The sequence below is a fragment of the Cetorhinus maximus genome, chromosome 12 (genome assembly GCF_964194155.1).
Source record: "Cetorhinus maximus chromosome 12, sCetMax3.hap1.1, whole genome shotgun sequence".
NCBI lineage: Eukaryota > Metazoa > Chordata > Chondrichthyes > Lamniformes > Cetorhinidae > Cetorhinus > Cetorhinus maximus.
Genome location: NC_135890.1, coordinates 96,246,675 through 96,264,368, shown reverse-complemented (window position 1 = coordinate 96,264,368; position 17,694 = coordinate 96,246,675). Strand labels below are relative to the sequence as shown.

The 17,694-nt window shown below is 42.6% G+C and overlaps 1 protein-coding gene across 2 annotated transcripts in view; it reads right to left on the bottom strand.

Moving 5' to 3' along the window:
- Positions 1-17,679, bottom strand: part of rhof (ras homolog family member F) — a 40,143-nt gene extending 22,464 nt beyond the window's left edge. Inside the window, exons 1-2 of one of the 2 annotated variants that reach the window (XM_078554150.1) lie at positions 17,147-17,679; positions 1,190-1,327 (exon numbers count right to left, since the gene is read on the bottom strand). In XM_078554150.1, the coding sequence (XP_078410276.1) occupies positions 1,190-1,315 (126 nt within the window). In that variant the 5' untranslated portion in view covers positions 1,316-1,327; positions 17,147-17,679. The remainder of the gene's footprint in view (positions 1-1,189; positions 1,328-17,146) is intronic. The other variant, XM_078554152.1, reaches the window with a different exon arrangement.
- Positions 17,680-17,694: the final 15 nt, after the last annotated feature.

The window sequence follows — 17,694 nt, the reverse complement described above, 5'->3', positions numbered from 1 at the left end:
ACTAACAGTTATATAATCCATCCAAATAGTAAAGCCTCTATTATTACCTCTATATTGCACCTTTGGAATTCATGCTATGCAGAGACTTTTAGGACAGCTGCCAAAACTATAGTACAGAGCCAATACTGGAAGAAGCCAGAACAACTCCCAATTGAAGGAATCTAATAAACAACACCTATCAAATAAAAAACTTTGCTGATTGTTACCCTTCACCCTACATGCATGAATACTGTTCAAGCTCAGAAAATAAAGATTCTACTCAGGAAAAGATCATGAATGATTACAACTTGAGAGGGTGACAATTCAATCGGCTGTAAAACTGCTCTGTAATTTCACTTTTAATTGGGACAAGGCATTGCTTTAGAGTACTTTCCCATGAACAACTTTTCTAAAAAAAAAACCCTCTGCCATCAGATACTTCCTTCTGGAGGGGAGAAGTTCTTGCAGTAATCCTCATACTAAATATGCTGCTGTATAAAAAGTAACAGTAAAAAAATAGTAGCAGACGCATCGACACTATCAACATGTACAATAAACATCAACATGAATGATCCTCAACAATATTTTTAGACGAACACTCCAGTGCTAAACAGTATTAAAATCAAGCCATGTGAAATGTTGTTGTAAAATTGTACCAGGCCCAATCGTCACTCCTGTTATGAAACTTATGTTCTCTTTCCCCTTTTCTGTTCTCTCCCCTTCCCGCACTTCATTTTCTTTCTAGCCTTTCGAGTTGTGCTTGCTCACCGCCGCCAGCATCTTTTCACAGTTCCAGATCACTTCAAAGGAGAGATTTGCTAACCGCTGATCCATGGGGTTCAGTGAGTTGATACACCGGCATGGTCCCTTATTAGCCATGACCTTGCCTAAACACTACAGTTTATCTTACTGGTGAACATTTTATTGTAAGTTTTCTCTGCAGCTCTTACAAGGCAATAGTGGAATACGGCCAATATGATGAACGAAATACTGCAAGGCTCACTCCTATGATGAATGTACTTATCCCAATATTTTGGGAACAGCACTGTACTAAATTACATTTCTTTAAAAGGCAGAACATACTCGTTACTTTTATCAAATCCAATGTTCCAGACGGTGGGTCTGGTAAGATATAAAATGGATTCTTACTGCTGTCACATAACTCTTGATCTACTACTACATTAGTCTGAGTTATGTTCATTCAACTTACTTCTGGAAAGTCTCCTTTGGCAAACACCATAAGTAGCGACGTCTTCCCACAGCCACCGTCTCCCACTATCACAATTTTCAGCTCTTTCCCATCAACATTAAGATTATGGCCATTTGCCATAGCCATCTTATTTGTCTGCTTTAAAGAAAGATAATCAGTTTGTGTCAACCCAATGCACAGTTAGGTCCTGGAAACTCCGTTAAACTCCAGTGAGATTTCCTCCAGGGCACCAGTGTGACATTTGGCGGCGCATCTGCTGCTGGTGAATCGGGTTGAATCTTTTCGACTCCAGGAGGAAATGCTGGCTTTCTGATTGAATTAGTTTGACTGGGACTCAGAAGATTCCGCGCGTCCGTCTTGTTCTCGTTTCAATATTTTGCATTTTGGGCGATTGGAACTCAGCCTCTGTCCGGAAGGAGGTTGAGTTGAGTGTGCCGCTGCCTCGCGGGTTTGAGTGAGTGTTCACAGATCAGGACACTCCTGTTGTGCAGCCGCGCCTCCCACTAAAGCAGCCGCACACTAAGCTCAAGGCCTATTTCTCGTCGTGCTGTGCAATCGATTTCAGAAAACTGATCGCAGTGCCCTTTTCCCACATGCTTGGAGGACATCCCTGAAGAGGTTCTGCTGCCCTCTTGGGAATCCCCATGTCATCTTCAAGGTCTGACTAGAGCAGTTGCTTCAGGGATGAACTAAAACAGAAAATGCTGGAACTCAGCAGTATCTGTGGAGTGAGAGAGAGAAAGAGAGAAAAACAGAGCTCTGAAGAAGTCATACAGACTCGAAACGCTAACCCTATTTTGCTCTCCACAGATGCTGTTTGACCTGAGTTTTTCCAAAATTTTCTGGCTTTGCTTCAGATTTCCAGTATCCGCAGCATTTTGCTTTTATCTTAGTTGCTTCAGGAGTCTCTGTCGGGCATATGAAGGACATGTCCTGCCCAGTAGAGCTGGTTTTGAGTGTTGGAACTTAATTCCCCAGAATCACCTCACAAAACAAGCTCAGAACTCCCACAGCTACCTCGACTACAGCTCCTCACACTCCACTTCCTGTAAGGACTCCATCCCATTCTCTCAGTTCCTTCGCCTCTGTTCTGATGATGCCACTTTCAAAAACAGTTCCTCTGACATGTCCTCCTTCTTCCTTAACCCAGGTTTTCCACCCACGGTGGTTGACAGGGCCCTTAACCGTGTCCGGCCCATCTCCCACGCATCCACCCTCACACCTTCTTCTCCCTCCCGGAGACATGATGGGGTCCCCCCTGTCCTCACTTATCACCCCACCAGCCTCCGCATTTAAAGGATCATCCTCCGCCATTTCCGCCTACTCCAGCATGATGCCACCACCAAACACATCTTCCCTTCACCCCCCCCCAGCGGCATTCCACAGGGATCGTTCCCTCTGGGACACCCTGGTCCACTCCTCCATCACCCCCTACACATCAACCCCCTCTCACGGCACATTCCCATGCAACCGCAGAAGGTGCAACACCTGCCCCTTTACTTCCCCTCTCCTCACCGTCCAAGGGCCCAAACACTCATTTCAAGTGAAGCAGCATTTCACTTGCACTTCCCTCAACTTAGTCTACTGCATTCGTTGCTCCCAATGTGGTTTCCTCGACATTGGAGAGACCAAACGCAGACTGGGTGACCGCTTTGCGGAACACCTTCGGTCTGTCCACAAGCATTACCCAGACCTCCCTGTCGCTTGCCATTTCAACACTCCACCCTGCTCTCATGCCCACATGTCCATCCTTGGCTTGCTGCATTGTTCCAGTGAAGCTCAACGCAAACTGGAGGAACAGCACCTCATCTTCCGACTAGGCACTTTACAGCCTTCCGGACTGAGTATTGAGTTCAACAATTTTAGATCATGAACTCTCTCCTCCATCCCCACCCCCTTTCCAATTTCCCCCTTCCTTTTTGTTTTTTCCAATAATTTATATAGATTTTTCTTTTCCCACCTATTTCCATTATTTTTAAATGTATTTCCATCCATTGTTTTATCTCTACCTTTTAGCCTATTTCGATTCCTTCACCCCACCCCCACTAGGGCTATCTGTACCTTGCTTGTCCTGCTTTCTACCCTTAATTAGCACATTCCTCAGATAATATCACCACCTTCAACACCTCTTTGACCTTTTGTCTGTGACATCTTTTGGTTATCTCCACCTATCACTGGCCCTCTATCCAGCTCTACACACCACCACCAACCGTCCCACCCCCCCACCTTATATTTCACCTCTTTTCTATTTTTACTTAGTTCTGTTGAAGGGTCATTCGGACTCGAAACGTTAACTGTATTCCTCTCCGCAGATGCTGCCAGACCTGCTGAGTTTTTCCAGGTACTTTTGTTTTTGTTTTGGATTTCCAGCATCCGTAGTTTTTTGCTTTTAAGCTCAGAACTAAGACTTGTTGGCACCCAACTGTAACTAAATAAGGCTCCAGAGTGGGCAGACCACTCCAATGTTGTATGTTGTAAGAAATACTAATTGATTGCATTTTGGAAAGTTAAAGAAACAATGATATTTTTTAAACTAATGACTGATTTTAAGTTATGCAACCCATGAAAACCACACGGTACAATTCATTGATTGTCACGTATCAGGTGGTCTAAAACTGGTTTTGGTTTTGGAACAGAGCTTCCACCTCGGAGGAAACGTGTCATTGAACAAACATCAAGCCTGAACCTGCTTTAAATCAGATAGGTCCCTGGCACTTCAAAATAAAGAACGTCCAGAATCCCGAGAAAATATTAAACAATATAATACCAGTAAAATTATTCTGGCTGGATATTTTTGTACTCAGTAAAGCCATCGGAGCGAACATGTCATTTTTTTTTTCAACAAAATTTGTCTTAGACGAATTTGAGGCGGTGCTAACGTCAGAGCAAAAACACGTGTTAAACCCGGTTTTCTTGCGATCTTCCGTTTGCACAATTTCTAGTTGTGTAACTACCGAGACATACATTGAAACGCAACCAGAAATTTTAGGAAGGGTACCGAATCCCGGTCACTAGCGGCTGCCTTTGTAATTAATCTTGTACCGAACATTTTCCACGCTGACGCACAAAATAGTTATTTTTTTCCATTCTGTGTTTCAAACTCCAGTTAAAACGCGCCACCTGCTGTAAACTTGGCAAAATGTGTGAGCTTTTAGTCAGGCTCAATCGTTGGGAATTAGTGTTTCATGGTCACTCATTTGACAACACATTTTCTCATTTATTTGAGGCTGAGAAACTGCCCTTAACTCCCACTCTCTGGACCTGCTCAGAGGCTAGAGTGCTACCACTGAGCTAAGGCGAACACCCTCTAAAATACAAAACAAAAATACCTGGAAAAACGCAGGTCTGGCAGCACCCGTGGAGAGGAACACAATTAACGTTTCGAGTCCATGTGACACTTCAACAGAACTAAGGAAAAAAGAAAAGGGGTGAAATATAAGCTGGTTTGAGGCGGGGGGGGGGGCGGGGAGACAAGAAGAGCTGGATAGAGGGCCAGTGATTAGTGGAGATAACCAAAAGATGTCACAGACAAAAGGTCAAAGAGGTGTTGAAGGTGGTGATATTATCTAAAGGAATGTGCTAATTAAGGGTAGAAAGCAGGACAAGCAAGGTACAGATAGCCCTAGTGGGGTGGGGGGGAAGGAATCGAAAAAGGCTAAAAAGGTAGAGATAAAACAATGGATGGAAATACATTTAAAAATAATGGAAATAGGTGGGAAAAGAAAAATCTATATAAATTATTGGAAAAAACAAAGAGGGGGAAAATCAGAAAGTGGGTGGGGGATGGAGGAGAGAGTTCACGATCTAAAATTGTTGAACTCAATATTCAGTCTGGAAGGCTGTAAAGTGCCTGGTCGGAAGATGAGGTGCTGTTCCTCCAGTTTGCGTTGAGCTTCACTGCAACAATGCAGCAAGCCGAGGATGGACATGTGGGCATGAGAGGAGGGCGGAGAGTGTTGAAATGGCAAGCGACAGGGAGGTCTGGGTAATGCTTGTGGACAGACTGAAGGTGTTCTGCAAAGCGGTCACCCAGTCTGCGTTTGGTCTCTCCAATGTAGAGGAAACCGCATTGGGAGCAACAAATGCAGTAGACTAAGTTGAGGGAAGTGCAAGTGAAATGCTGCTTCACTTGAAATGAGTGTTTGGGCCCTTGGACGGTGAGGAGAGAGGAAGTGAAGGGGCAGGTGTTGCATCTTCTGCGGTTGCATGGGAAGGTGCCGAGGGATGGGGTTGAAGTGTAGGGGGTGATGGAGGAGTGGACCAGGGTGTCATGGAGGGAACGATCCCTACGGAAGGCCGCCAGGGGTGGGTGAAGGGAAGATGTGTTTGGTGGTGGCATCATGCTGGAGTTGGTGGAAATGGCGGAGGATGATTCTTTGAATGTGGAGGCTGGTGGGATGATAAGTGAGGACAAGGGGGACCCTATCATGTTTCTGGGAGGGAGAAGAAGGTGAGAGGGTGGATGCGTGGAAGATGGGCCGGACACAGTTGAGGGCCCCGTCAACCACCGTGGGTGGAAAACCTGGGTTAAGGAAGAAGGAGGACATGTCAGAGGAACTGTTTTGGAAAGTGGCATCATCAGAATAGATGCGACGGAGGTGAAGGAACTGAGAGAATGGGATGGAGTCTTTACAGGAAGCGGGGTGTGAGGAGCTGTAGTCGAGGTAGCTGTGGGAGTCGGTAGGCTTGTAATGGATATTGGTGGACAGTCTATCACCAGAAATTGAGACAGAGAGGTCAAGGAAGGGAAGGGAAGTGTCAGAGAAGGACCATGTGAAAATGATGGAGAGGTGGAAATTGGAAGCAAAATTAATAAATTTTTCCAGGTCCAGACAAGAGCATGAAGCAGCACCGAAGTAATCGTCGATGTACCGGAGAAAGAGTTGTGGGAGGGAGCCGGAGTAGGACTGGAACAAGGAATGTTCCACATACCCCATAAAGGGACAGGCATAGCTAGGGCCCATGCGGGTACCCATAGCCACACCTTTTATTTGGAGGAAGTGAGAGGAGTTTAAGGAGAAATTGTTCAGTGTGAGAACAAGTTCAGCCAGATGGAGGAGAGTAGTGGTGGATGGGGATTATTCGGGCCTCTGTTCGAGAAAGAAGCGGAGAGCCATCAGACCATCCCGGTGGGGGATGGAGGTGTAGAGGGATTGGACGTCCATGGTGAAGAGGAGGCAGTTGGGGCCAGGGAACTGGAAATTGTTGATATGATGTAGGGTGTCAGAGGAATCACGGATGTAGGTGGGAAGGGACTGGACAAGGGGAGAGAGAATGGAGTCAAGATAGCACGAAATGAGTTCCGTGGGGAAGGAACAGGCTGACACGATCGGTCTGCTGGGACAGTTCTGTTTGTGGATTTTGGGTAGGAGGTAGAAGTGGGCCGTCTGAGGTTGGGAGACTATGAAGCTGTAGAAGGAAGATCTCCAGAGGAGATGAAGTCAGTAACAGTCCTGGAAACAATAGCTTGATGTTCAGTGGAGGGGTCATGGTCCAGGAAGAGGTAGGAAGAAGTGTCTGCGAGTTGACGCTCAGCCTCTGCGAGGTAGAGGTCAGTGCGCCAGACAACAACACCACCCTTGTCAGCGGGTTTGATGACAATGTCAGGGTTGGACCTGAGAGAACAGAATGCAGCAAGTTCAGAGAGAGTCAGGTTAGAATGGGTGAGAGGAGCAGAGAAATTAAGACGACAAACGTCACGCTGACAGTTCTCAATGAAAAGATCAAGAGAAGGTAAGAATCCAGAGGGAGGGGTCCAGGTGGAGGGAGAATATTGGAGGTGGGTAAAAGGATCCGTTGAACGGGGAGAGGACTCCTGCCCAAATAAGTGAGCACGGAGACGAAGGCGGCAGAAGAAGAGTTCAGCATCATGCCAAGCCCGAAATTCATTGAGATGAGGGCATAAGGGTATGAAACTAAGTCCTTTGCTGAGCACTGAACGTTCAGCGTCAGAGAGGGGAAGGTCAGGGGGTATGGTGAATACACGGCCGGGGCTGGGATTGGAAGATGGGATGGGGATAGAGGGACAGGCAGGGGTGGAGGGTCCTGGATGGGCGTTGGTGTCGATGAGCTGTTGGAGCTTGCGTTCCTTTGCATCTGAAAGAAAGAGACAAAGTTTCTTGTTGAGGCGTCGGATGAGATGAAGAATAAAATGAAACTGGGGGCTCGTGCAGCTTTGAAAAAGGGTGCGGTGGTGCTGCTGGAGGGAGAGATCGAGTGTGTTCATATGGCGGTGCATGGCACTGAGTGTGGATCTCAGAATGCGACAAGAACAGCAGTCCGAGGAGTGTTCTATGTCCCGGAGATACCTGTAATCCTGGGTGGGTTCGAAACATGAGGGATGGAACTTCAGTTGAAATCCACGTGGGGTAAGTCAGAGATGGAGACAGTCACTGAGGAAAGAAATATGGCTGTGAAAGCGAGTTTTAGTAAACACCAGGAGAGAAATGGAAAGCAATGAAGGTGAACAAGGCAAAAGAGAGGTACGAAAATCCTGACGGAGAGAAGAGCAAAACTTCTTCAAGGTAGGCATTCCTTGAAGAGAAGTGGCAGTCAATTAAACACTAAGATAAAAGCAAAAAACTGCAGATGCTGGAAATCCAAAAAAACACCTGGAAAAACTCAGCAGGTCTGGCAGCATCTGTGGAGAGGAGCACAGTTAACATTTCGAGTCCGCATGACTCTTCAACAGAACTAAGGAAAAATAGAAAAGGGGTGAAATATAAGCTGGATTACGGGGTGGGGGGGAGACAAGAAGAGCTGGATAGAGAGCCAGTGATAGGTGGAGATAAGATCTCACAGACAAAAGGTCAAAGAGGTGTTGAAGGTGGTGATATTATCTAAAGGAATGTGCTAATTAAGGATAGAAAGAAGGACAAGCAAGGTACAGATAGCCCTAGTGGGGTGGGGTGGGGTGAAGGAATCAAAAAAGGCTAAAAGGTAGAGATAAAACAATGGATGGAAATACATATAAAAATAATGGAAATAGGTGAAAAAGAAAAATCTACATAAATTATTGGAAAAAAACAAAAAGGAGGGGGAAAATCGGAAAGGGGATGGGGATGGAGGAGAGAGTTCATGATCTAAAATTGTTGAACTCAATATTCAGTCTGGAAGGCTGTAAAGTGCCTAGTCGGAAGATGAGGTGCTGTTCCTCCAGTTTGCGTTGAGCTTCACTGGAACAATGTAACAATACAAGTTGGCAGTTTCTAATTACTTTCTCTTCGTGTGGAGATTCAGTAATCTCATCTCTAATGAATGAAAAATAGGTATTGGCTACACACATTCCCTCTTTATAAAACTGAAATATAATTTTAGGATTGCTACTATTTTCCCAACCTGTATCCCATCAGGTTATAGCATTTGGTCCTCATTTAGCTTTATCAACTTTTTTTGTTCCATCCCTCATCACATTTTACCTTCTTGCCAATATTCTTCTTGTCTGTAAAAACTGAAGTGATACTCTAAAAAGGTATACTCACCAATTTCTACACATCTACCCTTTCTTCTATTTTTATAATGTTATTTTTTGTTATAATTGTAGACTTGTTTCTATATTTGAGATTCTCTCCTCATAGTCCCTCACTTTCCTTTGCACTCTCTTAGCCATTGTAGTCGCATATTCTCTTATTTTCAGAGAGTCACAGAATTGTTACAGTGCAGAGAGAGGCCATTGAGCCCATTGTGTCTGCCCTGGCTCCCGAATGAGCGTTTCACCTAGTGCCATTCTCCTGCTTTCTCCCCATAATCCTGCAGATTACTTGAAAATAAACAGTCATCTAATTCCCTTTTGAATGCATCGATTGAACCTGCCTCCACCACCCTCAGGCAGTGCATTCCAGATCCTACCCACTCGCTGTGTGAAAAAGTTTTTTCTTATCACTTTTGCTTCTTTTGCCAATTGCTATAAATCTGTGCCCTCTCGTTCTCAATCCTTTCCCAAGTGGGAACAGTTTCCCCCTATCAAGTCTGTCCATTTTTGCATGTTTTTGAGTATCTCTCTCAAATCTCCTCCCAGCCTTTTTTCTCTAGTCCCCACTTCTCCAATCTCACTTCATAATTGAAGTTCCTCATTCCTAGAACCATTCTTAGAAACCTCTTCTGCACTCTCTCCAATGTCTTCACATCCTTCCTAAAATATGTAGCACCCAGAACTGTCCACAATACCCCATCTGAGACCTAACTAGTGTCTAATACATGTTCAACATAACCTCCTTGCTCTTGAACTCTATGGCCCTATTAATAAAGCCTGGGATACTCTGTCCTTCCATGTTCTTCCCACCAAAATATATCACCTCAATTCCTCCACACAGAACTTCATCTGTCACCTATCCACCCATTCCACCAACTTGTCTGTCCTTTTGAAATTCCACACCATCCTCCACAGTTTACAATGCTTCCAAGCTTTGTATCATCCATAAATTTTGAAATTGTTCCCTGTGCACCAAGGCTCTCGATCATTAATATACACCAGGAAATGCAAGGGTCTCAACACTGACCCCTGGGGAACTCCCATAATAATTTTCATCATAACTAATAGCCCCATAGGCCTTCTTTAGCAATCTCAATTTTCTTTTTGAAAAAAAAACTCTTGTTGATCTGCACATGTGCCAATGACTCTTTTCACTTCATCTTGACTTGATCACTCATCTCTAAAATCTCCTTTATTTAATAAAGAAACAATGCCATACCACTCAATGGTCCAGGTTCTGTTGGGATAATGACATCAAAACTGTCAGCATTCAATATTATTCCACTTAAACTGACACAAGCAGAGTAACATGGAAATCCAGAAGCTGCTGTCAGTGAGTGTACACTTTTTCATAGGGTATGCTAGTAAGAACTTTACTTCTAATCAGTTAGTCTTGCTGAAGACACACTCCTGGCTGGTCAGTCCCATTCACCTATCACTTTGGTCAAGCCACATCTCACTTTTAAAATTCTCATCTTGGTTTTCAAATCCCCTCCATGGCTTTGTCCCACCATATCTCCTCCAGCCCACAACCCTCTAAGATACATGTGCTCAGCCAATTCTGCCCTCTTGAAGCTCTTCAATTTTGATCACTCCACTATTGGAAATCGTATTGTCACCTGTCAAGGACCTCAGCTCTGGAATTTCCTCCCTTTATTTCTTTTGAGAGTCCTTAAAATCTACATCTTTGATCAAACTTTTGGCCATCTAACTTGAGACATTATGTGTCCTGGTGTCAAATTGTTTTAGAAATCCTCCTGTGATGCACCTTGGGACCCTCGAAAAGGCTACACCTTGTTGAATGAGATGTAACCCTCAAAACACCTTCACTAGCCCTGAAAAGCTAATTTTATATTTGTGATGTAATTTCTACACAATGGCCAGATATTGAACTCTTTATTTTCACTTCTATCTTAATGCAGTCATACATTTATTTTATCTGAAAATATATGATCTAAAGTGAAGAATTTTAAAATGTTTATACATTCCTGATTTACTGTTTGATTGTTTGGTTACTTACCTGTTTTTGATATCACTGCTGTTGCACACCAAGACATCACCTTGCAGGACAATAGATTTAAACTGCCACTAGGTAGGAAGAAATTTCTGCGACAGAGATCACTAGATCTTTATGCGTAGTTTTCTTCAAGGTCAGAGGGAGTGCTCTTGCTTCATGTCTCACTGAAAAATTCAGGCCCATGTCACTTGCCTTCTACTCCTCTGGGAGGTCCCCAGCATCAGGTATGCCAGTCTTCAAACAATGCGATTCACTCCACGTGATATCAAGAAACAGCTGAAGGCACTGGATACTGTGAAGGCTATGGGCCTTGACAATATTCCAGCAATAGTACTGAAGACTTGTGTTCCAGAACTTGCCGCACCCCTAACCAAGCTGTTCCAGTACAGCTATAAAACTGGAATCTATCCAGCAATGTGGAAAATTGCCCAGGTATGCCCTGTACACAAAAAGCAGGACAAATCCAACCCAGCCAATTACTACCCCATCAGTCTACTCATGATCATCAGTAAAGTGATGGAAGGGGTCATCAACAGTGCGATCAAGCAGCACTTACTTAGCAATAACCTCACTGACTCAGTTTGGGCTCCGCAAGGGCCACTCAGCTCCTGATCTCAATAGTGTCTTGGTTCAAACATGGACAAAAGAGCTGAACTCCTGAGGTGAGGTGAGAGTGACTGCCCTTGACATCAAGGTTGCATTTCACCAAGTGTGGCATCATGGAGCCCTAGCAAAACTGGCATCAATGGAGACTCTGCTGGTTGGGGTCATACCTAGCACAGAGGAAGATGGTTTTGGTTGTTGGAGGTCAATCATCTCAGCCCCAGGACATCACTGCAGGAGATCCTCAGGGTAGTGTCCTCAGCCCAACCATCTTCAGCTGCTTCATTAATGACCTCTCTTCCATCATAAAAGGTCTGAAGTGGAGATGTTCGCGATGATTGCACAGTGTTCAGCTTAATTCCTGACTCCTCAGATACTGAAGCAGTCCACGTCCAAATGCAGCAAGACCTGGTCAATATTCAGCCTTAGGCTGTCAAGTGGCAAGTAACATTTGCACCACAAGTGCTGGACAATGATCATCACCAAAAAGATAGAATCTAACCATCGTCCCATGACATTCAATGGTATTACCATAACCAAATCCCCCACTAACAACATCGGGGGGGTTTTACCATTGATCAGAAACAGGACTACCCATATAAATACTATGGCTCAAGGAGCAGGTCAGAGGCTAGGGATCATGTGATGAGTAACTCATCTCCTGGTTCCCCAAAGTTTACCATCTACAAGGCACAACAAATGTGATGGAGTACTCTCCATCACATGCTTGTATAAGTGCAGCTCCAGCAACACTCAAGAAGCTTGACACTGTCCAGGACAATGCAACCTGCTTGATTGTTTGTGGATGGGGTGCCATTCACTCCCTCCACCACTGATGCATAGTGGCAGCAGTGTGTACTATCTACAAGATGCACTGTAGGAACTCACCAAGGTTCCTTAGACAGCACCTTCTAAGCACACGACTGCTATCATCTAGAGGATAAGGGCAGCAGACACATGGGAACATTACCACCTGGAAGTTCCCCTCCAAGCCACTCACCATTCTGACTTGGAACTGTATTGCCATTGCTTCATTGTCGCTGTGTCAAAATCCTGGAACTCCCTCCCTAGCAGCACTGTGGGCCTACCTTTACTACATGGACTGCAGCAGTTCGAGAAGGCAGCTCACCACCACCTTCCCAAGGGCAATTAGGTATGGGCAATAAATGCTGGTCAAGCCAATGCCCAGATGCCATGAATAAAAAACTCCAAATGTTCAGTCTCAGCTCTATTTTAAACTCTAATTCTATTTCTTAAAATTCACTGCTCCTTTAGTTAGCAACCTTTTGTTTTTTTTTTAAATTGAACACTGGCAATCAAATAAGTTTCTTTAGAAGCACTGAAGGAGTGGTATTTGGGTTCGGTCCTCTAGTGCATACAAATTTCTAACTTAATCACAGGAGCTTTGATTTGTGCAGTGTCAGCAAATTTATTTCTGTTGTACAATCCTGGATTACAATTTTCTGTAAGTGTCCAGGGAGTACCAAGTCCCATGCAGGGAAGCCAATGTTCTTAGAGGCCATTGGAGTAAGAATTGTCTAATTACAATAATTAATATTTGGGGAAAAAAGAAAATCTCCTGTGTAAAAAGCATTTAATTTTGGATGTGGTCTTTTCACTTATTTCTCAGATTTCAAACCTAACAAAGCATCATTGGAACAGACCCAGCTCCGTATTAGAGAATTTAGAATTGCTTTAAAAAGCTATACAAAAATAAATTTGAATATTGAAGCAATATCCCACTGTCCAATGTGCACCACATTAGAAGCCTAAACAAATTAAATAAACCACTTTATATCCAATGGCATTGCACATAGGGAACGAAGACAAGTGTAGTCTTCAGGTAAAGCCGAGAACAATTGGACCAGGGCATGCAGACTTAATTCAGTGTCCATTTAAAAAGGTGGTGTATATTATTTTTAGATTCCCATAATTATAATTTTTCCAAATTTATAGCAGAACGCACAAAATGAAATATATGATGAAATCACAATTTTTTTCACTTAACCAGGTCACATGTGGTTGATTGTTCCAATTCAAACTACATCTTTAAAAAAATGTTAACTGTTTGTATAACTTACTGACCACATACTATTTCACATATATACACAACTTATTGCTGAAAAAAAAAAAGACATTTAAGACAAAATTAAGACATTAAACTGTGATTAAAGACATCTAAGCTTTTTAGCTTGCACTTATCAGGACACTTGTAAGAATACCAATATAGGGGAAACAACAACTTACATGTGAAGAGAGTGACTGGTTGGCAAGTGTTGCTGCCATGGAGAATGCACCACTGATGGTGACTGAGTTAACTGCCAAGCATTGTTTGAAATTTAAACCAGGTAGCTTGACCCTGATTAGTCAAGGCATTGCCCTGAAGAATGAGTCAGCAAATGGTTATCACTTACTTCGTTTAGCTGAAACAGACGCAATGTTCTGTCCACAGAGAAAAGGCCCACATGCAATATATGTAGCTTCCAGCACACACAAATGCATCACACTGCGAGCCTGACTGACAATCTTAAATTGGTCATCCATGTAATTCTTAACACTGAGGATCTTTTAGCAAATATCGTCCAATCGCCAAATCACACCTAATGTCGAACATAGTTTTGCAAGCATGGACTGGTTGTGTACTGTCTGTACCCTGCCCATTGTGAACAGTGCTTGCAACGTGCTGGTTGATGTGATCCGCTAGACTTTGGGACATACAGCCTACAATACCTAGCATCACACTGGCACTGAAATTCATATACATTACTCATTTGTATAATAGGCAGAACCAATTTAAGATTGTCAGTCAGGCTCACACTGACATGTGTACTGGAAGCTACATATATTAATATACAGGGCCCTGTTCTTTGCAGACAGAAAGAACACATACATAATACAGTATGTTTAGCTGAAACAGGTGCAAATTGTTGTTTTCCCTTATATTGGTATTCTTGCGTGTGTTCTAATGAGTGCAAGATAAAAAGCTTAGACATGTCTCTTTTTTCACCACTACTCAAGTTCTGTACTACCAAACAACTATACAACTTATATTTAGCTCTTATCTGTTTGAATCCATTTATTTCCTCCATTTGTAATTTTATTTCTGTTCCTGAAGCATTGGTAATTAGTCTCAGTTGTAAATATTCCTGCAGTACCTTACCCATGTAGAATTCTTCATGTAAGGGCCCAGACATTACTTTTAGGCGGGCTGTTGAACAGTTGAAAAAATAAAGCTCTGTTTTGATGTTGTGTACAGATGTGATGTTTCACTGGGTTGTGACTAGGAATAGAAGATATGAACACATTGCCTTTTTTTCCCTAGTCCATGGTCTTAAGAAAATTATAGCACCTCAACTGTTATAACAGCTAGATAAAAGCAAAAAACTGCAGATGCTGGAAATCCAAAACAAAAACAAAAATACCTGGAAAAACTCAGGTCTGGCAGCATCTGTGGAGAGGAGCACAGTTAACATTTCGAGTCCGCATGACTCTTCAACAGAACTAAGGAAAAATAGAAAAGGGGCGAAATATAAGCTGGTTTAAGGGGGGGGATGGGATCCTGTCGGAGAGAAGAGCAATACTTCTTCAAGGTAGGCATTCCTTGAAGAGAAGTGGCAGTCAATTAAACACTAAGGTAAAAGCAAAAAACTGTGTTCCTCTCCGCAGATGCTGCCAGACCTGCTGAGTTTCTCCAGGTATTTTTGTTTTGGATTTCCAGCATCCACAGATTTTTGCTTTTATCTTAGTGTTTAATTGACTGCCACTTCTCTTCAAGGAATGCCTACATCTCCGACAGGATCCCACCCCCCCTTAAACCAGCTTATATTTCACCTCTCTTCTATTTTTACTTAGTTCTGTTGAAGGGTCATTCGGACTCGAAATGTTAACCGTGTTCCTCTCCGCAGATGCTGCCAGACCTGCTGAGTTTTTCCAGGTATTTTTGTTATAACAGCTAACTCACCACAGATCAGGAATGGATTTAACATTGATTGAATTCACACCCTTCTTTAGGCCTTCCACAATTTATTTCCAAATCCTTACATGTTATTGGATAAGATACTCTTGATTTGCCTTGTTCACTCAGGTCCCAGAGGCCTAGTTTGCCTTGTTGTGTCGCTATCAGCTCAAAAGTTCTCACAAAGTTGCTGAAAAATGCAAGTGCTGAGAGCAGCAAGGACAAACTAATGACAGATGCTGTTAGATGGCCTGCTTTAGCAAAATCCAGCTAATTGTATACAAAAATGTCAAAATAACATTTATGTAGTTAACAACGCCTCATTATCCCAAGAGACATTAGTTTGTTCTATTCATAAGTATTTTTTTACATTTAGTCAATAAAGCAGTCACAAAAATATATAAGCCCAGGGCACTTTTCTAGGTCATTTTAGTAAAATATAGATGTATAAAAGAAACACTAAGTGGTGAAAGCTAGCTAGTGAAATTAACTTAGTGCATTACTATGTAACAGGATGCTTTGACTACATGTAAAAATACTATTTAATCTTTAAGTAATGCTACATGTAAAAACATAAGTTCAAACCAATGGACAGTACAAGTGCTGTGCAATTTAGTTTATAGCCCACGGTTGGGAGTGAGGTGAAGTGAAATATAAACTGGTATGACATGCTCATTCATGAAAGATTGTTTCAATATCATTCTGCATATAAAAATTGCTATGGCTCATAAGCATTTTACTTACCAGAATTCAATACATTTTCTATTGCAGTCAATAGTATTTCTCACTTCAAAAAGATCTTCAAATTTAAATCTCATCAATACTTTTTAATTAAATGCCCAATTTTAGTTGCTGAACCAAAGGGTTTCAAAAAATTGTACAATAAACTCAGTAAAAAAAGTCACTATATTTCGATGATATGGTGATCTTCATGAAAATAGATCTCTTCTTGGGAGAAGGGTACAATCTTGCTGCATTTCAAATTCAAATAAAACACCATCGTGTAGAAGTTCCCCTCCAAGAACCACACCATCCTGACTTGGAAATATAATAAATCGCCCTTCCTTCACTGTCGCTGGGTCAAAATCCTGAACTCCCTAACAGCAACATGGGCGTACCTACACCACGTGTACTGCAGCAGTTCAAGAGGCAGTTCACCATCACCTTCTCAAGGGCAATTAAGGATGTGCAATAAATGCTGGCCTAGCCGGTGATGTTCATATCCCATAAATGAATAAAAGAAAGAAATATTTACCTTTTAGAAAAGCAAAACTAGGTAGTAAAAGATAAACTCTCCAATGGCAGGGTAAGATTATTCCAGTAAAAAGTGTAAGAGACCAAGATGTTCACATGTCTAATCACTAGTTTTGCTTGGCTAGTTGATCTCAACTAGGATTGTAGTAGGGCCACCACAATTGCCTCAAAAGTCAGCTAGGAAGGCATCACTGCTCACTATCCAGTGGGAATTGCACATGGATAATTTACCCATTCGGTAAAAACAGCATCAGGCTATTCAGTCAAGATACCTACTATTGTCAAATAGACACCAATATTTATGGTCAAGTTTCATACTGGGCAAATGGCCACTTGTAGAAGTTACCAGAAGCCTGTCTGTTCCCACAGAATTTTACTTTAGCAAGGGCTTGGCACTTTCAAGAGAAGGGACATTATGGATCATTAACAGAGTCAGACAAACCGCCACACATAATGGATACATAAATAATAGCGCGAAGCAGGATTGCAAACTATCACAACCCTTTTTTTTGCATGCTGGATGACATAGCAAGTTGTAACAGGGACATCTACATATAATTTCAATAGACACCAACATTTGCAACTGGAGTAGACAGAAACTGAAGATCATATGTCATTTGTGACCTTTTAGTGATGATATAACTGTGCAATACTAACCTGTTCCGAAGATGATCCAAAAGTATATAACAGTTCACTAGGTGTTCTAGTTAGGTCATCAGTTTGAAACCAACAGTTATGCACCTGAATAGAATCGGCAATGGATCCAAGATCATAAGGGAGGGAAAGCTAAATACTGTGAAATATTATGCATGCTCAATTTCAAATTTCAATTTGTTTGACGAGGAAGTTAACAGCCACAAAAATGCCAATGTGGAACAGTCTGTTGGTTTCAAAAATAACGTAACTGAAGACAAAGCTTCAAGCATGTAGCATTTATATTCACCACGCCCTCTCCAGTCTGCAAAACTTGCACTCTACCATGAGCATTTGAAGCAGTTGGAAATATTCTACCAACTACATATATGATCTAATTAAAAATAATTCACCAGGCTAAGTAAACACTGAAGTTGCCAACATAGACATTAAAGTCAAGTATTACAGACAAGCCCAACTGAGCTGACCATGTTATCTGTATTTCAGATGAACAACTTCCTAAAGCTGTATTCACTATCAGCTAAGTAAAAGGAGACCACACCAGGGGAAGT